At 49.6% G+C, this 24,030-nt stretch overlaps 4 protein-coding genes across 4 annotated transcripts; 1 reads left to right on the top strand and 3 right to left on the bottom strand.

The window, feature by feature from the left end:
- The first annotated feature begins 4,162 nt into the window (after positions 1-4,162).
- LOC128725329 (fatty acid synthase) lies at positions 4,163-14,322 on the top strand. Its single transcript, XM_053819062.1, has 6 exons — positions 4,163-4,553; positions 5,557-7,693; positions 7,765-7,910; positions 7,999-12,428; positions 12,520-12,663; positions 12,747-14,322. Exons 1-6 carry the CDS (start codon positions 4,163-4,165, stop codon positions 12,852-12,854), a joined length of 7,356 nt encoding a protein of 2,451 aa, XP_053675037.1. The 3' UTR covers positions 12,855-14,322.
- A 46-nt stretch (positions 14,323-14,368) lies between these two features.
- On the bottom strand, positions 14,369-16,032 carry LOC128725644 (2-oxoglutarate and iron-dependent oxygenase domain-containing protein 3-like). The gene is made up of 2 exons (XM_053819403.1): positions 15,956-16,032; positions 14,369-15,876 (listed from the first exon to the last, which is right to left on the bottom strand). Exons 1-2 carry the CDS (start codon positions 16,030-16,032, stop codon positions 14,910-14,912), a joined length of 1,044 nt encoding a protein of 347 aa, XP_053675378.1. The 3' UTR covers positions 14,369-14,909.
- Positions 16,033-16,801: 769 nt separating this feature from the next.
- Positions 16,802-18,506, bottom strand: LOC128725206 (reticulon-4-interacting protein 1 homolog, mitochondrial). The gene is made up of 4 exons (XM_053818931.1): positions 18,131-18,506; positions 17,850-18,064; positions 17,442-17,776; positions 16,802-17,371 (listed from the first exon to the last, which is right to left on the bottom strand). Exons 1-4 carry the CDS (start codon positions 18,441-18,443, stop codon positions 16,993-16,995), a joined length of 1,242 nt encoding a protein of 413 aa, XP_053674906.1. The 5' UTR covers positions 18,444-18,506; the 3' UTR covers positions 16,802-16,992.
- Positions 18,507-18,783: 277 nt separating this feature from the next.
- On the bottom strand, positions 18,784-19,714 carry LOC128726332 (uncharacterized). Its single transcript, XM_053820134.1, has 2 exons — positions 19,217-19,714; positions 18,784-19,153 (listed from the first exon to the last, which is right to left on the bottom strand). The coding sequence occupies exons 1-2, from the start codon at positions 19,667-19,669 to the stop codon at positions 18,812-18,814; spliced, it is 795 nt and encodes a 264-aa protein (XP_053676109.1). The 5' UTR covers positions 19,670-19,714; the 3' UTR covers positions 18,784-18,811.
- Between the last annotated feature and the right edge of the window lie 4,316 nt (positions 19,715-24,030).

Consider the following 24,030-nt stretch of genomic DNA (forward strand, 5'->3'; position numbering starts at 1 on the left):
TTGTGCACCGAGCTAATCGCGGATCGGACCATACTCAGCCATCCAGCATTCCGGGCTCGGATCATCCGATATTCTCGGACGAAATCGACGCACACATCATCGTAGCCGTGTGCTACCACAGACAGGTGCTCCCCAGTTTTGCTGTTGCGAGGTGAGCGATACACGGACAGGGCGATTGTGTGGCTCCAAGTGGCAGGAGCAAGAGATAAAGCGAGCGAGCGAGAGAGAGAGAGAGAGACAGATTTTGGGGGGCTGATCGTAGCAGCAGCCAAACCTCTGGTGAAGCAAATCATTCGAAGGCGCATTGTGCCCGCGAGCGGACGGGACTTTTCGTTAGCTGCGATCATTTTTCGGGAAAACCGCCGATTGGGCGCCAGCAGCGATCAAGAGCAAGAGTGTGGTGTATGTGTGCGCGTGTGTGAGTGTGTAGATCAATTTCGCCTCAAGATCGAGTTCGTGTGTCCTCCCGTAAGCGCGTCAAGTGATCCTTATTTGCTAGTGAGTTGGTATGCGCACGTTTTTGAAAATTTCTCAGAATGCAAACAACGTGTTGTCCTTTGCGATTTGGTTGCGAAGTGGTTGGTGGGAGCAGAAGCAGGTCACGGTAGAATTTAGATCGAGCAAAGCATTGGAAGGATGCTGCGGACAATATTGGCCCGTTTTGTCTAGGGTTATTGAAACAACTTTTGAGCAGTTGTATGAAATAACCCACGAGTGTCATAATGGCTGATAACGAAAAGATGCGACACACCTAGACATCCTCACGTTAAATGAGATCATTTGCAAGATCGCTTTCGTTGGGTGCAGACAAGAAAAGGACGTCACAGGAGACATTTGGGGGACGGGTAGCGGTCGATAGGGTCGTTACACGTTGATCTTCAGTCTTGACTTAAAGTGCAAACCGAGAGCAACATGTGATAACGAGCAACACTTTGTCGCGGGGCCAAGTGGCCAGGGCCAAGGTGCAAAAGTGGCAATATTTTTCGAGTTTCCTTTCCATCAACAAATGACACGGGGGCTTTGAAAAGCGTTCGTTTTTTTTCTCATTAATGCGTTTGCCAAAATTAGAAACCGTTTTTAGCATAATTAACTTCGATTACGCACCCGAATTGACGATCGTTCCACGTCAGGTTCAGTATTAGTTGCAATATTTTGTTAACGTTTTGCTGCAGCAACCCCATTGATTAAGCAACCGTGGCACGCGTGTTGATGGGGAAGAAAAATGCGAGGAATAGTAACAGGAAGATTAAAAAGATGTAGAAAAAACGCACACGTTAACACCGCTTGCACGTTGCAATACATGCAGTTTTTTTTTCGAGCGGCATATGGCGTGTTGAGAATCGGAAGTGTAAACATGAACTTGAAAGTGTAAAAACATTACACACCTCACTTGTCCCTGCCTGCCTGTCTGTCGTCTTCCCTTTGCCTTCCCTTCGTCGACGATTATCGTTGAGTGTTTGCCACCATCACCACCCTTAGTTGAAAGAGGGGGTTGAAATGCAAGCGAGATAGGCCCGCCTTATTCGCGGCTCGTTGTGTAAATATTAATATCACCATGTGGGGAAAATGCCACGGGAAAGAAGGGAAGAGGAGTGAGGAGGAGGAGGAGGAGGGGTCGTGAAATCTCACCGATCGAGGTATGGCGTGATCGCGGTTTTCTTCTAACCGGCTGGCTGACGTTAATAGGCGATAAACGGTAGTGGTACACGGTAGAATGTGTGCGGGTATCAGGACCCCGGAGCTATTTCCGAGAGGAGGAATAGGAGGAAAAAGTTGTTTTAGAAAATATGTTTTACTGATTAAATTCACCCTCTTCCCCCTCTACATATGGTAGAAGTGCTGACGATTGAACAACCAGAGATGCACACGTTGGCAAGGCTCTTCATGACATTAAGCATACGCTCTCTCAATCATTCTGGGTGGAGGGAAAGAATGTACAGCGAACAAATTTCGTCCATCTTTTAAGAAGCGATGCAATTCACGACAACTCCTCAATAGGGGAACAATAGCAGATCTCGCCTGTTCCGCTCTGGCTCGCCTTGAACATGAATCTGCATTGTGTTGAATCGTGGCCAGAGATGGCTATTTTCCACGATCTTTTATTAACCTTTTGGCGCACTCTGTTACCATCTAGAATAAGTGCGAACGAAAGCCCTGGGGTGAAGTATAAAAAATAAAAATAAATGTATGCTTGTTGCAAAAACAGCATCATCGTAACCAGCTTCCTCGTATTTGTCTTGGGTGATCGTGGTTGAAGTTTTTATCACTCTGCCACCGCCTCTTTTGTCCAGTCATGATCGACTGACGCGAAATGTTTGAGCATTTTTTTTTTCACATAACTTTTTGTTACCCCAGAGACAGGTGATGATCGATGGTTGTGATGCGATACAAGAGTTGTTGTACAATTTTATGTGCTCCTAATTTAGGTCGTAGCAACGAACAATCGAAGGTTTCGAAATTGCGGTTTCGCGAGCGATTTTCCTCTTCAGCTTGAGCTTGTTTAAATTTATGTGTTTTGGAGAAATTTTGCCACCCCCCTTTTCTGCTTTAAATAAGACGATCGAGACAAAGTTGAACTTTCTTCGCTCTGAATGTTGGAGGGGTTTAGTTTGTTGCTGCTATGGTTCACTGCGTACGGTTGTAAGTTGGCAGATTTAAGGTTTGCAAAAGTTTGTTGTTGTGTCTCTCGTGATCCAACAATTAAACACAGTTCGGTTACATCATACGCATCGGCAAGACTGAGCGAGAGAAAAACATAACCGAGCTATGCTGGTTGCGTTGTTGTTTTCGCTTGATTTTCTTCCTTTTTTTGTTGGTGTAAAATAAACAATGGTTGGCCCGAATATAGCTGCGTAGTGTGCTTTCCCCATTTGTGCGGGTTATTGACCGCTTGCTGTTGGTTTTAGGGGTGAAAACTCTAAATTCCATCCGCTAAATCCCTCCAAGAAAGGGTTTTAACAAAGCATCGATTGTGGAGATTTTCGAGTGGATTAAGCCACATTACTTTGAATGACAACTGATTAGACGAGATAGCGTTGATAAGGCACGATGCTCTACGATGAATTCTTGTGGTATTCTTTATATGAAACAAAACTGTCATCGCAACAACTTCTGACGAGGATTCCCGCTGTGGGGTGTGTGTACTTGAAATGCGCAAATCCCTTTTGCGGCAATGACTGCATGAAGTTTTTGTTTCCTTCTTACGTCAATACCACCGTGGAATTGGAGACTCATGTAAGGGGTGCTTGATCATTCGACGCAAAAGATCGATAGCTATTTTTTCTCACTCTCTATTGAACAGAAACCATGCTTCTTGTGTATTTATTCATTTGTAGTCATTTTAGGGGGCTTGTCCTGAAGGAGGGTTTTTCTTTGAATGATTTGCTAATACAAAAGCCTCTGTCACAGACGTCATTTATAGTCTAGATTTATCATACGGAACTCGAAGTCAAAAACAAATATATGTACCATAAGAAATGTTTGTTAACATGTTTAGGTGCCTTTTTCCACGATGCTTTTAATAGGTGCCATTCCGGCCCCATTCATGTGAGTGACTGCGGTTTCCGTTCCGTTTTTCTTTCATATCTTATCGAATAACTGCGTTTGGCGAGCTATATCAACACATTTTCAAACACCAGCTTTCGGAACAGCCGGAATGGCACAAATGCAGCGTGGGTTTCTAAAATAAGAAAATAAAAAAAGATATTAACTGAGCTGGTCTAATCAAATTAAATTCTCCATCCTGGTTCGTGGCGAGACGCTATAATTCACGCGATCCCACGTCAACCTCCATTCAAGGGTAGACGTGATTCAATTGGAAAAAATCAGTTCAAGATGTTGATTACTTCCTACAATGTGACGCACGGACTTGTAAGGATTCAATTGCTCCGTGTGTGTGTCTAATTAATTCTTCTCGTTCAAAATAAACTCCTCCCGTTTGCTTCGTTTCGCGGGTTTGTGATTTTTATTTCATTTCCTTTTCACTCTTTTTTCGTCGCGTCTTTAGGTCCGAATCGGAAGGAAGTGCATCGTTGGTCGTCCCGGACGTCGAGCATAACAAGCATAGTAGGGCTTCCAGTGTCGTCCCCGCGGAAGCTCCGACATTCCTTCGCGAGGAAAACGTTCCAACAGACGAAAACAACGACGCAACAAAAGCAGCACCATGCCGGCCCGCTTCGAGGAGGTAACCGCTACTGACACCCGCCGCGGTGTCCCCCGGGACCTGGATGGGGGGGGACACTATGGTGTCGGTCGCCGGCCCACCATTTTAGATGACATCTGCATCACAGGCTTCTCGGGCCGACTGCCCGAGAGCTCTAACATCGACGAGTTTAAGCGGAACCTGCTCGAGGGTGTGGATATGGTCACGGATGATGATCGCCGTTGGCCTTCGGGGCTGTACGATTTGCCTACACGTATCGGGAAGATCAAGGACGAAGATCTGCAGCATCTGGACGCGGAGTTCTTTAAAATCCACCAGAAGCAGGCGGAATGCATGGACCCGCAGTTGCGAATGTTGCTCGAGTGCACGCACGAGGCGATTATTGATGCTGGTAAGTGACATTTTCACATCAGGACGAGTTGCAGTACGAGATTTCGGAGACAATTTACCCAACTACTAGCTGATAGGAGCGAAGCACCTGTTTTTGAAGCCCTGACAGATCATTGGTTTAAAGTCATATCGTTTGTTGTCCTTTTTGCCGTCGCCATGTTTGTATTTTTCACTGTCAGGTGCTCGATCGTACGATCGTACGCGATCGTTTGGTTGTGGAAGGAAAAAATCCAGATGTTCAGGTACCGGTTTCCCACCCACCTCTCTTCTTGTCGCGAATGACGCACGACGCGGAAAAGAGTCACACATCGCTATTACCGTGAACGATTATTTAATTTTGCTCCATTCCTCATGGGGAATGATCGTCACCGTCATCATCGTCATTCACCGCTTCTTGACTTTGGGCGCGCTAAACACGTTCGAGAACCGTCATCAGTGGTCAGTTGCGCAAGGCACACACACATTGGTGGGGAGTTGTTTGAAGAGCCCTTGCCGCCCGAGGGGTGGCCTTTTTGCAACCATTTTTTACCAGTTTTTTGTACCATCGAATGTACTTCCATCCAATAGGTGTTGACCATGCAATGTAGCGTTTTTTTGTGGTTTTTTGCACCCATCGCCTAAGAACGTTTCGTCAAGCTCCTCTTCTAGTTACCGGCATGAGTCTCGAAGCATATCCGGCAATTGGCTGATGGCAAATAATGGCTCTTTTACGTCGATCCTTTGCCCGTAGCGCATTGATTCGATGAGGTACAAGAAACGGACTATTTGGAATCGAAAAAAATTGTGTTTTGAGGAGTGTTTTTAATATTACGCGCCATTCCGATGAGCTCGACTTTTGACGAACTACGTGATATTGAGTGTAAAAATGTTGGATGCGTTTGAATTTTTCCTATTTTACTGGTTATAAAAATATGTCTTCTAGAGCACAAGAAAAGAAAAGTCAATGTTTATGTTAAAGGAAAACATAATAGTTCGCTAATGTGGCTTGTTTCTTTCCTGTACAGGCATCAATCCACAAGAAATCCGCGGAAGTCGCACGGGCGTGTACATCGGTTGCTCGAATTCAGAAACCGAGCAGCACTGGTGTGCCGATCCGGATCTTGTCAATGGATACGGACTCACGGGATGTGCCCGTGCCATGTTCGCCAACCGCATCTCCTACACGTTCGACTTCAAAGGACCCAGCTACGCGGTCGATACGGCCTGTTCCAGCTCACTGTTTGCCTTGTCGCAGGCATTTGCGGACATGAAAGCGGGCCACTGCGATGCCGCGATTGTAGCCGGATGTGGTCTTATTCTTAAACCCACGATGTCGCTGCAATTCAAGCGAATGAACATGCTGAGCAAGGACGGCATGTGTAAGGCGTTCGATGAATCGGGCAACGGATACGTTCGGTCCGATGGTTGCGTCGTGACATTCCTGCAACGTGCATCGGACTCCCGACGTATCTACGCCAGCGTGCTAAATGTCCGCACCAACACGGATGGGTTCAAGGAGCAGGGTATTACGTACCCGATCGGTGAGATGCAGAAGCGGTTGATCCGGGAGACGTACGAAGAGATCGAGCTGAATCCAGCCGATGTGGTGTACATGGAGGCGCATGGTACCGGCACGAAGGTGGGTGATCCGCAGGAAGTCAACGCCATCACAGACTTCTTCTGCAAGGATCGCAAAACACCGCTACTGATCGGTTCGGTGAAATCAAATATGGGCCATTCGGAACCCGCGTCGGGCGTTTGCTCGATCGCGAAGGTCCTGATCGCAATGGAGGAGGGAGTGTTGCCGGGTAATCTCCACTACAAAAGTCCCAACCCTGACCTGTATGGGTTGATGGATGGCCGGCTCAAGGTTGTTGACCGCAACATGCCCTGGAACGGTGGCATTATCGGTTTGAATTCGTTCGGATTCGGAGGCGCGAACGCACACGTTATCCTTAAGTCGAACCCCAAACCGAAACCGATCAGTCCGAAGGACGGTGGATTTCCGAAGCTAATGGTCGCTTCCGGACGCACTTCGGAAGCGGTGGAAGCCTTCCTGGACCAGGCAGCCGTCAGTAAAGATGATGAGGAATTCGTGGGGTTGGTGAACGAAATACACAGCCGTAACATTCCGCTGCACAACAACCGCGGGTACACGGTCGTGGCGGGTGATGGACAGGCTCAAACCGTCCGTGAGGTGCAGGAGCTGAGCGGAGACGAGAAGCGCCCGGTTTGGTTCATCTACTCCGGTATGGGCTCACAATGGCCCAGTATGGCAAAGGATCTGATGCAACTGGAGGTGTTCCACAACAGCATCTACCGGTGTTCGGAAGCACTCCGTCCGGAAGGAATCGATCTGATCGATGTGCTGACGAACAGCGATGATTCGAAGTTCGACAACATCCTGAACTCGTTCATCTCGATCGCGGCCGTTCAGGTGGCGCTCACGGATGTTCTTACGCACGTTGGCATCATTCCCGACGGTATGGTTGGCCACTCGGTGGGTGAGCTTGGTTGTGCGTACGCCGATGGATGTTTCACACCCGAGCAGACCGTTCTGGCGGCTTACTGGCGAGGTAGGAGCATCCTTGACACGGATCTGATCGCGGGTCAAATGGCTGCGGTGGGTTTGTCGTGGGAGGAGTGCAAGCAGAAGCTGCCTAAGGATGTCATTCCCGCTTGCCACAACAGTGCTGATAGCGTGACGATCTCCGGACCAGTCAGCTCCGTTGGAAAGGTGATTGCTGATCTGAACGCCCAGGGTATCTTCGCTAAAGGCGTGAAGTCGTCCGGCATTGCCTTCCACAGCCGGTATATTGCCGACGCGGCACCGAAACTGCGCAAGTCTCTGGACAAGATTATCCCCAACCCGAAGAACCGCACACCACGCTGGATTAGTACCAGTATCCCGGAGGAATCGTGGCCAACGGCCCTGGCACAGCAGTCATCATCGGCGTACCACGTCAACAATCTGCTGTCGCCGGTTTTGTTTTCTGAAGGTTTGAAGCACGTGCCAGCGAATGCGATCTGCATCGAGATTGCTCCGCATGGGCTGTTGCAGGCCATCCTGAAGCGTGCACTCGGAAAGGACACCAGCAACCTGAGCTTGATGAAACGAGATCACACCAACAATATGATCTTCCTGCTCAGTAACCTTGGCAAGTAAGTTAAAAAAGAGAGAGGATAGTAGCATATAGTTCCCGTCGTCACTAATCTGATGTTTTCACCAACAGATTGTACGCAGCTGGCGCACAACCACAGATTCAGAAGCTGTATCGGCCTATTACGTACCCGGTGGGTCGTGGAACTCCGATGTTGAACTCTCTGGTAAAATGGGACCATTCGATCACCTGGTTCCTGGCTCGTATGGGTGTTGAAAGTAAGTTCAACGGAGGTGCAATGTCACGCAACCGACTCCGGGATAGATATTAATGTTGACTTTCTCCCGTTCTTTTTTCTGTGTGCAGACAAATCTGGTGAAACTATTATTGATGTGAATCTGGGAAAGGAGGACGATGCTTATTTGGCAGGACACACGATAGACGGTCGCGTGTTGTTCCCTGCGACCGGATATCTGACGCTTGCTTGGCGCACCTTTGCCAAGATGCACGGAGCCGATCTGGAGAAGACACCGATCGTAATCGAAAACGCCGTCTTCCATCGGGCGACTATTCTGCCGAAGGATGGCTCGGTGAAGTTCGGAATTAACTTCTTCGACGGTACGGGCGCGTTCGAGATTTGTGAAGGAGGAACGTTAGCCGTGTCCGGTAAGTTGGCGATCCCGGAAAAGATCGAAGCGGAGGAACTCCCCTTGAACAAGCTCGAAGCTGATAAGTCGGGCCTGCCGCTGAACATGAGCGACGTGTACAAGGAGTTGCGCCTGCGTGGTTACGACTACAGCGATATGTTCCGTGGCGTGACACGGAGCGATTCTCGCGCCAAAACCGGCGATCTGCAGTGGCGTGGAAACTGGGTTAGCTTCATGGACACGATGCTGCAGTTCAGCATTCTCGGAAAGGACTTGCGTGAGCTGTACTTGCCGACACGCATAGAGAAGATCGTCATCAATCCTGCGCGCCACATGGACCTTGTGAATAGTCTGGCAAAGACACAAGGTGGAGACGATCGTACGATTCCGGTGTACATGTACCGGGACATAAACGTCATCAAATCGGGTGGTGTGGAAATGCGAGGCCTGCGAGCCACACTGGCACCCCGTCGCCAAGGTACGCAGGCTCCACCGACGTTGGAGAAGTACGTGTTTGTACCGAACAGCAACGACAAGGAACTGGCCGAATGCAACGGCGAAAAGGCACGTCTACGCTCGATCACGGCTGCTGTCCACGTGGTGATCGAGAACAGCGCCGGTGCGTTGAAGGTGAAGGTGGTGGAAGCAAGTTTTGAGCGATCCCCTGAAAACACGATGGCCGGTATCGTTCAGGGCATCATCGAAGGCGAGCCAACTCTTGCGAGCGACGTAGCGATCGCGACAATTCACCAGCCGGACAGCTTGGTACAGCATTACGGCGAATCGGGAGTTCGCGTGATCAACAAGGACATAGCGGCTGGTCCGATCGAGCAAAACTGCCAGCTTGCGATCGCCTACGACACTTTCGGACGGGCGGATCCTGACACGATCCTGCGCAACCTGCGAGACTCGATCAAGGCGGATGGGTTCGTGCTGCTGGAAGAATCACGCAGCACTTTCGATGCCCGAAGCCGGACAGCACTCATCAAGGCTGGCTTCACCATCATCAGCACGCAGGTGTGCGACAAGAAGGTGTTCGTCCTGGCACGTCCGATCGTGGCGGATCTGACTCAACGCAGCAGTACGATCGTCACGATCACGGAGAGTTCGTTTGGCTGGGTGGACGTGCTAAAGACCGCACTGGCGAAGGCAACGGAAACAGCCACCTACGTGTACATCGTGTGCCAGGGCGAGGAGCTATGCGGTGCACAGGGTCTGATGAACTGCGTCAAGAACGAAGAGGGTGGAAAGTTCGCCCGATTGTACTTCGTACAGGATCGTAAGGCAGAGAAGTTTTCGCTGACCGGTGCGCTGTATAAGGAGCAACTCGCGAAGGACCTAATCTGCAACGTGTTTCGTTCAGCTAATGGAGGACCTGCCGTTTGGGGAACGTTCCGACATTTGCGTCTGGATAGCCAATCGAACGCATCCTCCCTTCCGGTGGAGCACGCGTACATCAACGCTCTGACGAAGGGTGATCTGGCCAGTCTGAAGTGGATCGAAAGTTCATTGTCGCGAGAACAGCGACCTGAGACGATGGGTCGCAATGACCGCACCGAGCTTTGCACCGTGTATTACGCACCCATTAACTTCCGCGATGTGATGCTGAGCTCAGGAAAACTAGGAGCCGATGCACTGCCGGGAGATCTGGCCACCCAGGATTGCATCTTGGGGCTGGAGTTTGCTGGACGTGATTCGACTGGAAGGCGCATCATGGCGATGGTTCAGGCGAAGTCTCTCGCTACCACGTGCGTTGCTCAACGCAACATGATCTGGGAGATCCCGGATAACTGGACGATGGAGCAAGCTTCGACGGTGCCATGTGTCTACTCGACCGTGTACTACGCGTTGATCATGCGTGGCCGCATGAAGCGAGGTGAATCCATCCTCATCCATGCCGGATCCGGTGGCGTTGGACAAGCGGCAATCTCGGTGGCATTAGCAGCCGGTGTTACGGTTTACACGACGGTCGGATCGCAGGAAAAGCGTGACTTTTTGAAACGCACGTTCCCGCAACTTACAGACCAACACATCGGTAACTCGCGCGACTGCTCCTTCGAGCAGCTGGTCATGCGTGAGACGCAGGGCCGTGGCGTGGATTTGGTCCTGAATTCGCTCGCTGAAGAGAAGCTACAAGCATCGATTCGCTGCCTGGGACTAAACGGACGCTTCCTCGAGATTGGAAAGTTCGATCTCAACAACAACAGCCCGCTCGGTATGTCCGTGTTCCTGAAAAACACATCCTTCCACGGTATCCTGCTCGACAGCGTCATGGAGGGAGACGATGCAACGATAGCGGAAGTCGTGCGGCTAGTAGCGGACGGTATCGTCAGTGGGGCTGTCCGGCCACTCCCAACGAGCATGTTCACGGAGCAGCAAGTGGAGCAAGCGTTCCGTTTCATGGCTTCCGGTAAGCACATCGGCAAGGTGGTGGTACGCGTACGCGAAGAAGAGAAGGCTAAGGTGGTGAAACCAGTTCCGAAGCTCATCAACGCGATCCCACGCACGTATCTGCACGCGGAAAAGGTTTACATCCTGATCGGTGGTTTGGGCGGGTTCGGTTTGGAACTGTCCAACTGGCTGGTATCGCGAGGAGCTCGCATTATTGTACTCACGTCCCGCAGCGGTGTCCGCTCTGGATATCAATCGTTGATGATCCGACGTTGGTCGGAACGTGGCGTGAAGGTTGTGATCGATACGAACGATGTCACGACGCTAAAGGGCGCCCAGAAGCTGCTGACGGATGCTGCCCGACATGGACCGGTTGGAGGTGTATTCAACCTTGCCGCCGTGTTGCGGGATGGACTGCTGGAGAGCTCGAGCGAGGCCGACTTCCGTGCCGTGTGTGTGCCGAAGGTGGATGGTACGAAGAACCTGGATGTGGCCACACGTGAGCTGTGTCCCGATCTCGATTATTTCATTTGCTTCTCCAGTGTGTCCTGTGGACGAGGTAACATTGGCCAGGTGAACTACGGCCTTGCTAACTCCGCAATGGAGCGTATCTGCGAAGCACGACACGCTGTTGGACTTCCGGCCACCGCTATCCAGTGGGGTGCGATCGGAGACACAGGTCTGGTGTTGGAGAATCTCGGAGACAACAACACGGTTGTTGGTGGTACGCTGCCTCAGCGTATGCCTTCTTGTCTGCAGACGATGGACGTGTTTATGCAGCAACCGTGTCCTGTGCTCGCCTCGATGGTGATCGCTGAAAAACGCAAGACGGAGACGGGTGGTGTCAGCTTGGTCGGATGTATCGCCAATATCCTTGGGCTGAAGGACACCAAGAACGTGTCGGATGGTGCGACACTGGCAGATCTTGGCATGGACTCGCTGATGGGGGCTGAAATCAAGCAAACACTCGAGCGCAGCTTCGACCTGGTGCTAAGTGCTGCCGAGATCCGGTTGCTTACGTTCGGAAAGTTGCGCTCATTCGAGAAGGGTGGTGCGGCAGAAGTTGGAGCTACAGCAGGAGCCGGTGGAGCTGCGGCTGCAACAGGTGGCGCAGGAGCAGGTGCAACCCGTGTGGACGAAGCTGCCGTCGGGGACGGAACGCAGGTTAAATTCAGCGCAGAATTGATGCCGAAGGAGTGTCTGGTGCGGTTGGAATCGGCAGCACCAGCGGGCAGCAAGGCTCGACCCGTGTTTGCCGTCCACGCTATCGAAGGCGTCATTACGGCGCTGATCCCGCTCGCCCAGTCACTTCCGGTGCCAGTGTATGGCCTGCAGTGTGTCGAAGCAGCCCCGCTGGAGTCGCTGGAGGTTCTAGCAGCGTACTACATCAAGCAGATTCGAACGGTGCAGCCACGTGGTCCATACACGATCATTGGCTACTCGTTTGGTGCGTCGATTGCGTACGAAATAGTGGCTCAGCTGGAGAAGAAGGGAGACAAATGTCATCTGTTGCTGCTGGATGGTTCCCCACGGTACGTCAGCTGGTACACGGAGGCGCAGAAGCAGCGAAATGCCAACGGGGAAGTCGTGCAGGCCGTCGACGAGGCATACGCGCTGGCGTACTTTGCAATGGTGTGTGGCCGACTGGACTACGGTCGTACGGCTCACGAGCTCGTGGAGCCCAAAACGTGGGAAGATCGAGTGGCCAAGTGTGCCGAGATGGTGCATGCCAAGGCACCACAGTACTCCCGGAAATTGGTACGTTGTCTTTGCAGTCGATGGGGTTCTAGCCTAAGAAACGTTTGTTCTAATGTTGAACGTATTGTGTTTTGTTGCGCTTTGCTTACAGCTTGAAACGACGGCCAAGTCCTTCGTGGGTAAAATTGTTGCCAGCCATATGTACAAGCCGTCGTCGAAGATTAACGCCACGGTGAAGTTGGTGAAACCGACCGAAAACTACGCCAAACTTCAGGGTGACTACGGACTGTCGGATGTAAGTAAAAGCAAATGGCGATACTCTGTTCAAAGGTAAAGGTTCGATGATACTAATGGTCGCCTACTGGGTTCTGCTTTCAGCTCTGCCAGCAAAAGGTTGAAATCTTCACCGTGAAGGGCGACCACCGATCGATGTTGACCGGGGACTCCATGAAGCAAATCGCAACCGTCTTGCAACAGTTGCTGTAAAGCCTTGGGTTAGGTTCTCCAATAGGGCGTAAGAGGGTTGCTTAACAAGCAGGAACAAAGGCGAAACAAGACCATCGGCATATAATTTATTAAACGTTTATGGTGCTTTCAATGGACGGGGGCGGCCTTCGTGACATAGCAGAGCTGAAATTTGTGATTTTCCAGTGATTTAATTAGAATTCTGTGCGCTTCTTAAACCCGCTTTCCAAAGGATGGCTAGAGCCGGGGTTTGATTGTTCTTAAATACGCTCAAACAATCTGCTAGCTTGTAATGGAGTTCATTTACTTTCCTTTTTTTCTTTTGTTTCGAGCGGCTTTTCAGCTATTTTTTGTACATACACAACTTACAATGCGAACTATTCCATGTGAACTGAAGACGGCAAAAACAAAAAAAAACTGTTTAATAAAACATAAGTGAATTATCGGACGAAGCACTGCAGGAGAAGGTGGTGGAGAAACAACGCTCTGCCCCCTACTGCAATATTCTCTTAGAAGAAGATTACATATAATGTGAAATAGCGTGTAAGCGGATTTCGTTTTGCATTTAAAATGCAACTCTTTAGAAGAGATATAGAATTAGCTCACTCAACAAACAACAGACATTCCACAACAAGGCAGTCTTCATGAGCCAATGAGCCACAAGTTAACGAGCATCACAACTAAAAAATACTTTTTTTTCTCTCTATATATGTTGCACATAAGTATAGACGGAGATAGCTCCATACCCAGGTGTACGGTAAATGCGTATATTCTGTAGATGTGGAGGAAGAAGTATGACCGGTTTTGTAGTAGTTTGGAGTAATTCATAGCAGGAAGAAGTAACGTACTTTTGAAAAATAAAAAGTATGTATTGAAGAGGGGTCGCGGAATGAATAGAAGGACAGAGAGGATGAGATACGTGGAATGAATTTATAGCGAACGGTTGGTTGTAGAAGGTGTTGATCAGAGAGTAGAGCAACAGAACAAAACAAAAAGGGACATCCAGGTTTAGCTGTTAAGATTGAACAAATAAATTTATCTATTAACATGCCTAACACGTGGCAACGCACGTAGCATAAAGTGACAGATTGTAAGACAAATAGTCGAACCTTCGAGTAGTTTCTCGAACCACGGCTCGGGATTTGCTTTTGCGAAATGTTTGTCCGTTCTCTCCACGCAAATGCCCTCCATAGAAGCACATAATCTGCACAAATCGTCACTTTTGCGATTGCCCCTTGCCCGGGGGATGTTTCTTCTGCACCGAGTTACCGGCACCGCAATGAGCAAATTTTAACGAACAGCGTGTAGCGCAGCTTCACTCGAATGTGTGTATACGTACATTAGCAACATGCGATAACAGGAGGAGCAGAAGGCGTCGGTTCCACGGTTAACAAAAGATATTTTATCCTGTAAAACATCCCGCAACGGGAACATGGTAAAGGAACGTTGTAAATATAAAATAAACCACAATGCAACAGTGAGTGTGCGCAATCGCAATCGTGTTTGATTTAAACTTCGTGTACTAAAGTTATGGGTCAATTGAAGGATATTTATTTCTTTTAAAACCTTGTAAACTACTTCACGGGGATACCTTCGTCAGCGTCTCTTCGGCTAGTGGTTTCAACGGGCCATTCAACGGCCGTTGTCTTTGTTCTAGATTTGTTACAGAAATCTCTCACGGATCATATGAAGCGTACGGAATCGTTTCTTCTGCCCAAGTATGCTTATACGATGAGTTAAAATTACATTTGATCATATTGCTTGGTTTTACTGGAACTGTTCTCCTCTTGATTTGAGGTAAAATCTTCTTTATAGTCGCCTTACGAACGTCTTAAATGATCCCACGATATGGGATAAATGGCTAGAATGTTTGGTTTGAATGTATGTTAATACTTTTGCAACCTGATCGGAATACTTAGAAGTAAATACTGCTGCCATTTACAACGTGCTAAGGAATCTAGTAAATCCTTAGATCCTGGCTGCCCAGGTGAAATGCAACGGCTGGTTCGAAAACCGAGCATCCTAAGCGCTGAACTCCTCCATCGTTCGAATGACTAGCACGGTATCGGCCCTATCTCAGGGCATGGCCGCATTGCCCACGTCGCCACCACCGCCTCCACCACCATCACCGTCCTCATCGTCGTCGTCATCGAGCGAAAACTTTGGATCGGCCATTGCGTACTCCCGGTCGCACGTGAACGAGATCGTGATGGCGTACCGAACCCCGCCCGTAACCTGCTCCACGTGGTGCATGTTTTCACCGCCCGAGGTAAATCCGCTCACGCGCGCCATTTTCGGCTCAATGTACACGTTTGTGCGGTTGTGCTTGCCTTCGTTGTCGATGAACACGAACCGCCCACCGGTGAAATCCTTTCCGTAGTCGGTCAGATAGAGGAGCGTGGTGTAGTGGAACGAATTGTACGTTTCTTTGTCCACGTGCGCGTGCCAATACTCATCGTGGACAGTTTTGGCCGTGGCATTCGTGAGCCGTGAGAAGAACGTTGGATGAGTGAGGTGCAGTGCGTCTACGTTTAACCGAAAGTTGTCCGCTACGGCCTGCTGCACCTTAGCCTTCACGTGCCGGTACACGTTGATATGTTGGCCGGTGAAGAGCTTTTTCGACTCCGGCAACCGGTACACGTTGACGAACTGGGTTCCTTTCGACAGCGCGCCTGAGTGCAGGTCGAGTATGGACGCTCCGCCTGCCGATTGTCCAAGCTCGAAACCACTACGTGCCAGATCGAGCAAAATGCCGGCCTCTGCCGGGGACACAATTTTGTCGCTAACGAACCGACCGCATCGGTGCGGGATGCAGCCAGAAAATTTCGAAATTTCTTCGAGGTAGGGCCGCGAGCAGTCCAGCGGTTGGGTGCGCAATTCGAGCACCTCCCGTTGGGTGGCGAACTTTTTCTCCCTCGTCCGGAACGTTGTAAAGTACACGATGGCCGCGATGCCCACCATTAGCACGAGCCGAGCCCACATTTGGTGCTGCTGAGCTGCACTAGGTGAGGCGGAAGACGAACCGCTCGGTGAGGTGAGTTTCCTTGTGTGAAGAAAAAAGAAAACAAAGCACATAAATTAGATGCGGTTCCTCAGATGTACACCGAACGGCGATTTCTTACGATTTACGTGGGCGATTTCCGGCTCCATCGCCGGAGCTTTTTTTACGCTGCCTAACCGTGCCACCCCCTTCGCTCATGGTTGCTTTTTCCTTCGAAAGACCTATTCCCAGACACGCCAACGAATGTTACGGAATAAAATCGATAATGGCCCTCCTTCCCATGGCATTGGAAACCGTATGTTTGTTTACATTTTTTGTCTTCCCCTCGGTTACTCTGCTACTGTCAGCTGACGTATCTCGTGTCATGGCATTGTGCATTATTGTGTACCACACTGTACCGTTTCGAATTTGCTGCATGGGGCTACTGAAGTAATAAAATATTCGTTATTATTCGCCTAATTAGCGTTCAATTGATTCATTCTATATACTGTGTGATGTATTAGCTTCATGCTGAATCAAAAATTCTGGCGTTCCCGGCTTTTCAGGTGGACACATCATTCCATCTCAATTTGAACCTACCACGCCTTCGCTGTCCATGTGGACGGCTTCACGTGCAGAACCGTTCGGTGGGTTTCTAATAAAATGACGAGCCCCCGGAGTTTTCAACATTTTAAACAGGAAGTATGATCATTGCACATATACGAGATCAGTTATCCTTTATAGCAAGCTACTTTTAAACTTCCCACTTCGCTTTCACCAACTTTGAACAGGGATCATGTTTCAGAGGGATATGTGAGCACTGGAACTACGAGTATTTTGCATAGTTCCGGTTTTGATTGTAGCTATTTGAATGAAGAAGCTTGCTAGAAGCCATCATTGTGGCAATTAGCACCTTAGTTTTCAACCGAAGGTTCTCGATAGCAGCACCAAAATTAACGATGCAAACAAACGGCCTTTTGAGGATGGAAAATTTGAAAGTTGAGTTCTCTTTTATTAATAGTACAGAATCACACGTAGAGAAGTGATGTGAACGATCAACTACCGTAGTTCCTTATCTAAGCGCTGTAAGTCGCCAACCGATAGTCAGACTATCTATTCTATTTGTTTGCTAATTGCTCCGTCGAGATTGAGAATGAACAGTGTTGCGATTGCGCAGGTTTACTCGAAGTCAATCACAACCTTCCCCCGTAAATGCTTCTGCGAAACTCGCTCGTACGCCTCGGGCGTCTGAGCGTACGGGAACACTTTTTCGATCACCGGCAGCAGCTTGTCCTTCTCCGCCAGACGCTGAAGATACGCGATGCCCTGTGGGGCGGGAACGAAATAGCCCCACTTTACGAGACCCTGCCGGGTGCTAAGCGAGGCCGCGTTATTGCGCACAAGGCTGACGGCGTTCTGGTACATCCCGACCGCGAACCCCTCATGGTCGATGTTTTTGAGTACAGGGGAATTGAACGTGATGAACTGATCGAACAGCCAGGGAATCTCGTTAGCGTACTCCGTTCCTTTGCCGGCGCAATCGAGCACTATGTCGAACCTGTAGAAAATGACAAAACGAGCTAAGTAGATAATCGGGAAGGGAAAGAGTGTACGGATGGAAGAATTACCGGCCAACGCTCGCTAAGGCTTGCACGTGCGCTGGATCGTTGTAGTTCAGCACATATTTCACACTGAGATTGTGCACCATCTGCATCGCGTCCGTGGCGCAGGTGGCGAATACCTCCACGCCCTCTGCCAGCAGCATTTGAACGGCCAGTGTACCGACTCCACCGGCTGCTCCGAGTACGAGCACCTTTTTACCTGCGCCACCACCAACTGGTGAAATGGCACCGAGCAAATCCCCCAGATGGCCCGTTATGTACAACCCGGACCACGCGGTTAGCCCGGCGTACAAGATGGCACTTGCATCGATTTTGCTCAGATTGGAGGGTTTCTTGAAGAGCTGCAATCACGAAATAAGCAAAAGAAATAGCTAAACATCGGGTGGATGCAGCCGCATCACATGGCACACGTACGCAATACTTTTCAACGACAACGTAATCAGCATGGCAGCCTTGTAAGTGCAGCGGAACGATTCCCCACACTTCATCGCCTACTTCGAGCTCGCGGCTGGAGATTCCCAAACCTTTCTGGACGATTTCTCCACAAAAATCGCGCCCAAGTACGAGCGGAAATTCGATGCCACCGTCTTTGCAGCGCATCGCATTCAGCACCGATGCACCGTATCCGGCTACATTTGGAAGATACGAACGGACATGTGATAACGAGCATGTTGTTGGCGCGAGCGCATACTCACAGCTCATGGCTACATCGATTGGGTTGACGGAGGCCGCTTTCACCTTCACCAGCAACTGGGTGGGCGACTTCAGGATGGGCATTTTGATGCTCTCACTGAACTGCAGCTCTTCTTGCAGCGTACCGTAGGAGTGTATCTGCCAGCCGGACATCTTGCCGTAGGACGCATGTCGCCGTTGCTGCTCTTGCGTGGACGAGGATGAGATCGGGCCGGAGGCCACCGTAGCCGTGGTAAGGCTGCGAAAATTGTACAAAATATCGCGCGTGCCAAACTTCGCTGCCGCCGACAGACGGACGCATTTTGTGAGTACCATCTCTGGCGAGGTTCGTAGGGTCTCCTCAAGTTCTCGGCACTGGCGCACTGACGATTTCTGCTGCCAGGTATAGCCCCGGTCACACGGCGTTTCACAACTGGTTGGTAAACAAAAACAATATGCAGAAAAACAAACAAAATCAGTTTGACAGATTCACAGTGCGTTATGAGAGCGGACTCACGATTAGACAGTGTTTACAGCTCGTAATGCAGTTTTCTTCAGTTAATAATTATACGCTGAGAAAATTGCAGTGGAAATGGGATTAAAACTACCGTAAACCACCTGGTTTGAGCTACATATTTTGAATTAAGAGTAATAACTTAAACGCGTACCGTTGAATATCTTTATTATGCTCCGCAAATATCTCACTACGCTTTCAGACCTTTTTTCTCCATATGTTTAAACTTAGCCCGGAGAGAGGTTTTCTTTTTAAGTTCTTTGACCTCTTTCTTGGTCAACATTTTAGGTTTGGGCTTATCGAGAAATTTGTCCGGAGGAGGAGCTTTCTTTTCGATCGCGCTCATGTCCGGCAGCAGCGTGATTGCAGTGGCCTGTTCGTCATTTTTGTTCCGCTTGCGCATCTTTCGAATTTCCGCGTTTTTCTTCTCAAGTAGCTGAATCCGGGAAACAGATTTCTTGCTGCCACTCTCCGACAAATGCACACTAATCTTTCGACCATCGAGATACGACCCATCGAGGAGGAATGCTTTCTACGGAGAAAAAATGAACAGGGTTAAATGGTATTCACTATGCAACTACGTAGTCCATCCTACCTGGAAACCGGCGGCGTCCAGCATTTCAACAAACGCGAATCCAGACGAACGATGTTTCGGTATCCGAACGCCTTTTACCCTGCCGGCTTGATCGAAGTGTTCTTGAATTTCTTCTTTAGCGGTGGAAAAGTTCACGTTCTTCACTATCAGCACGAGCCGTTTGTTGTTTTTTATTGTGTCTAGAATTGCCCCAATTTGTGTGGTAGTCAAGGTCGGTAAATTCTCGCCATTTTCCGCATCACTTTCGCTTTCCGAGGAAGATTCCGCTCTTGCACCTCGTGCCGATTTCTTTAAATTCTTCTGTACTTCTGCCGGCAAAGGGAATCGCTCTGCCTTGGTGAGCTTCGCTGGAGTGGGTTTTATCTGCCATTCTACTTCGTAGTCTGATCCATCTGAATCGTTCCCACCAACGGGAGCAACGGTTGGTTGGGGTTTGCGCTTTTGCTTCACCATGGTGTTTTAAATATTTACAAAAATTAACAACAACTTTGCGAAGCGAACTATTTACTGCCGCATGGAACGTGACAGCATGTGCGCCAATGTGCTGGTTATACGGGTCGGACAATCGGAAGCATCGCCGTCATTTGGCAATTGCTGACTATAATAGATGCCCAAATCTTTGAATAATGTACAAATCTTCGTAATAAAGCTATTTATTGAAGAAAAAACATTTGTTGAAATACAAAAAGTAATATCTTTTAACAAAACACTTAGTTGAACAGGAAATAAACTGAAACTCAAGCCATCTCGATTGGATAGCTACATTCCATTCCAGAAAAGCATCCGCTGAGTCCTACTGAAGCTGTAGCTCGTAAAACTGGTATTATTAGAAGTGAATTTGCTCTAGCAATTAACAACGGCAATAAAATTGATAAAATATATCGACTGTTAACGGTTGAGACGTGTATTTGCTGTCAAAAGTCGTCGCCCATTGCGGAGTGTCAAAACGTGGGCTCGCGGGCCAACCTCGTATGAAGTGAAAATTGCTTATTTTGATCCCGTCGAGTGAAGTTGGTCAGGCGTACGCGAGAAAACCATTGAAAAATCATCTGCAGAAAATCCTAACAAAAGCTGGTGTAAGTAGTGCAAACGCGTGTCTAGTGCCATTCGTTAAACGTTTTCCGCTCAAAAATTCCGCCGATTTGCCGTGCATATGCCGCAGCTAGTGCGATAGCTAACGCACAACAGTAGCCAATAGCACCAGTAATAATAGCAACAACAACAGCAGTAGCAGCAGCACCAGCAGATCACAGGCGGGGCCCGTGGTGTTTGGGATTTCGTGACTTCGCGTTGTTTTCGAGCAAAAGTGAAACACGGGTGACCGTGTCTTTCGTTTTCCAACATCCGCCCTACAAGGCCCACCCGCCGCGCCCGCACGAAGCGCTCCAGTGTATGGGAATTCCACTTTTTTTCCCAAGCCAATGGGCCGTGTGAAGGGGTCGCGCAGGAGGGTGATGTTGTCAAAATGGAACACCCCTGCGCGCGACCATTTCGGCCTGCAACCAGGACCGACGGTGATCGATTGAATTGTGCGAAAATCCAACGAGACAAACAAAAGTGCGGTAAAGAGGAATTACAAGAAGAAAAAAAACAACAAAGAACGCAAAAGAAAATGCACGACAGGCGCCCTTGCGCACAGGTGGAAGCGAAAGACGGAAGAAATCCCATCACTGACCGTGCCCTTGCGTGTGTGTTGTGCTGTTTGCTGAAATCGATTTTCGACCCGTTCGTAGGTGCGTGCGTGCGCGCGCGCGCACGCCTGTGTGTGTGCGCGTGTTTGTGGCAGGCTCTGTGTGTGCGGGTACCCTGTATGTGCGACGGTTTTCTTCTTTTCTCTCCCCCTGCTCCTTTTTTCACCCTCATCCCCCCCCCCCTCGCCACCATACCACAACTCGCATTTCGCACCGTCTTCAAGGGTAGAAGAAGCAAGAGGAGTAACAATAAGAACACAAATGATTATGTGATGGCGTTGGCGATGACGATGACGATGACAATGACAATGATGATGATGGCGGCGACGGTAGTAGCTGGAAAAGATGATGTCTCGTCTGCCTCGAAAGGGCTGTGTGCAAGGCGGGAGTTGCGAATATATATATGTATTCTTTTTCCTGTCCTCCGTCCAATCGGCTTAATTGAGCGAGATTGAACGCTTCCAATGAAGCCCGTAGCTTCGATTCTTCGGTCGCCCGGCCATTGGGCACCGCCAACTGGCATTGTGTCGAATAAATAATAGTGCACATAATCGCAAAAGAAAGGATATTACTTGGGTCGCAGCGGGTCGCTCAAGTACTTGCTTCTCGCGAGAGCCGTGAGAGTGAACCCTAGCGAAGAGCCTAGAACCGTGGACGAAAGGAGCGGAGTCGGGCGTTGGAAAAGGGAAAAAGGGACCGAAAGGGATTTTGGGTTGTTTGATGAGGACGTGTTGCGAAGAGAGAATCGTCTGTGCGATATGGCCCACTGTGCGATAATAATATAATGATTGGCTGCAAAAGATGCCAAAACGGGGTTTAAGGGTGGCTTTTCCGTTGCAAAACTGATCGTGGAAAACTTTGCGGTCTGCCCCCCCTTTTTTTTTTTGATTGTCAGGATTCCCTTTCTTCGTGTCTTTTGCTCCTGCGACGAGAGGGAAGAAAATGTCCGAATGCACCCCCACCTCTGTCTAGGGGTTGCCTGGGGGGTGGGTCTGGTGGCAGTCAGCAGCTGCTACTGCGATTCGCGCGATTAGCTTAGAGCTTCGAGACGAACGCAAATGAAGGGCTACCTCGATGAGAAAATGAGAAGAAAAAGACACTACTGTACACACATCCACAGTAGGCTATACTCGATTGCATCTATGAAACCCATAGGTGATTGTTTTAGCTGTTTTTTTTTCTCGAAGGGAAATCACCATGGAATGAGGGGGGGATGCGTGCGTGCGTTTTTGTGTCACGAAAAGGCACCGCCACCATTATTACGTGCGGTGGAAAATGAACCTAATTTTCCACCGGCCTTCTGGTGGACGACATTTCCACCGGCCTTCATTTGCTTTCGTCGCACTTCCTTCTCCATCTACTGCGCACAAGTCACCGAAGGGAAAAGGCCTGGAAAGAGACGAGACGGTGGAGCAGGGAGAGGTTGCCAAGTGGGTGGCGTGTCGAAGGTGTGAAGGAGAGGAGGGGTATCGAACGAGCAAAACATGACGCGCGCGCGGACCCGTGTGCGTTTTACTGGAGTGTGCGGGGGAAAGGGAGGAGCGACGGGGAGTGTCTCGGGTGTTGTTATTGTTATTTGTTGTTGGGCCGTGACCGTGATAAGGGCATACGCTTAATGATGCGTATCCGTGAGAATATGTCGTAGTAGTGTACCTTCCCAGCATCGCGAGGCCAGCCAAAAGCTGGGAAAGTGCGCCCGCGAGAGAGAGAGCAAGAGAGAGAAGGAGAGAGAGAACGCGAGAGACCACCCACCGCCAGAGGAGGGTGAGACTTCAAGGGAAATTAATCAATTGTGTATTGCGTGTGTGTGTGTGCCCGTTCGAAATGGAGAAAAATCAGCTCGTCGTGTGTACTATCGCCCATCGGAATGCAGCCCATTGCACATGCACATGCACTTGGGTTGGTGCATCTTCTCCGGTGTTGCGTATTATTCCGGCTCGAGTGCGTATGTTTACATGCCTTCCGTGTTTTTCCGCGCTCACGCGAGCGTATAGGTGTACGTGTGTAGGCTGTGTAAAACGAAGGGAGTGTGAAATTACATCGGCGAAAGGGGGGCGCAATACCTGGGTGGTTTTTCTTTGCGCCACCCACCACCCATAGTGCATTTAGTCACCCTAGTGTGCGTGCGTGTGGGGGGTTTTTTTCGTGCAAAAAATCACACTCCGTGCGTGTACCGCGCGATTTAGTGGTTTATTAAAATATAATGGCCACAGCCTGCTGCGTTTTAGACGATTTTTTTCCTTTTCTTTTCGTTCACTCTCATCACGAGTAACCGCGCTCTTACTCTCTTTCTCTCTCTCTCTCTGTGCGTGTTCCTCTCATTGTGTCGGCGCGGCGGTCGTTTTTCCGCGCTCCCGTATTATGGTGTTTGTCGGGAAAACGCTGACAAAACACAATTGTTTCACATGTCCCTCTGCTGTTGCTGCTGTTGTTGCCCTTTTGCTGGAGGAAATCCGTTACATACCGGTATGACGTGCGAATGGGTTTCATATCGTGGCCTACTGGAAGGAAGTCCTGCGCTGGAAAGAAGACAGGAGAAGGACACTTTGCTTTCGCCGAATGAGAATCCTCGAGGCGGTCGAACAGTGGCTCGAAAAGGCGTGCAAAGAAACAGTTCAAAAAAAGTTCCCCCACGTGACCACGTGTGCTTGCTGTTGTTACGTTCATGATATTATTTTACACAAACCCATGCAAAATGCAAACGAAAAAGAATCACGATGCCAACATGTTTATCTTTTTTTTCTCCCTATTTTCTTCAACGCTACTGTCAACGGCAAATCCTTCGCCGGTTACTTCGACCACAAAGGGGTGAAAATGTGCGCCGGTGCCACAGTTTAAAACATCAACCGTGGTATTAATGGCGTTCAGAAGTGGCACCAGCAGCGCCAGTTGGATTGCCGCACCGTCGATACACTCCACGGTGGCGATGGTGCCGAAGGCATGTCCTGCCGTGCACGGATGATGCTGTTGGACGTGGAAAACATCCTCCCATCGCGCCGGTGTGCCGGTTGGAAAGTTTCGTTTTTTTCTGTGTGTGTGTGAATGTGTGCGTGCGTGTGTGTGTGTAAGCTACGGCTAAATCTTCCGGTTCCCGCGATTCACCACGTATAGACCCCATTCACC

The sequence above is a fragment of the Anopheles nili genome, chromosome 3 (assembly GCF_943737925.1).
Source record: "Anopheles nili chromosome 3, idAnoNiliSN_F5_01, whole genome shotgun sequence".
NCBI lineage: Eukaryota > Metazoa > Arthropoda > Insecta > Diptera > Culicidae > Anopheles > Anopheles nili.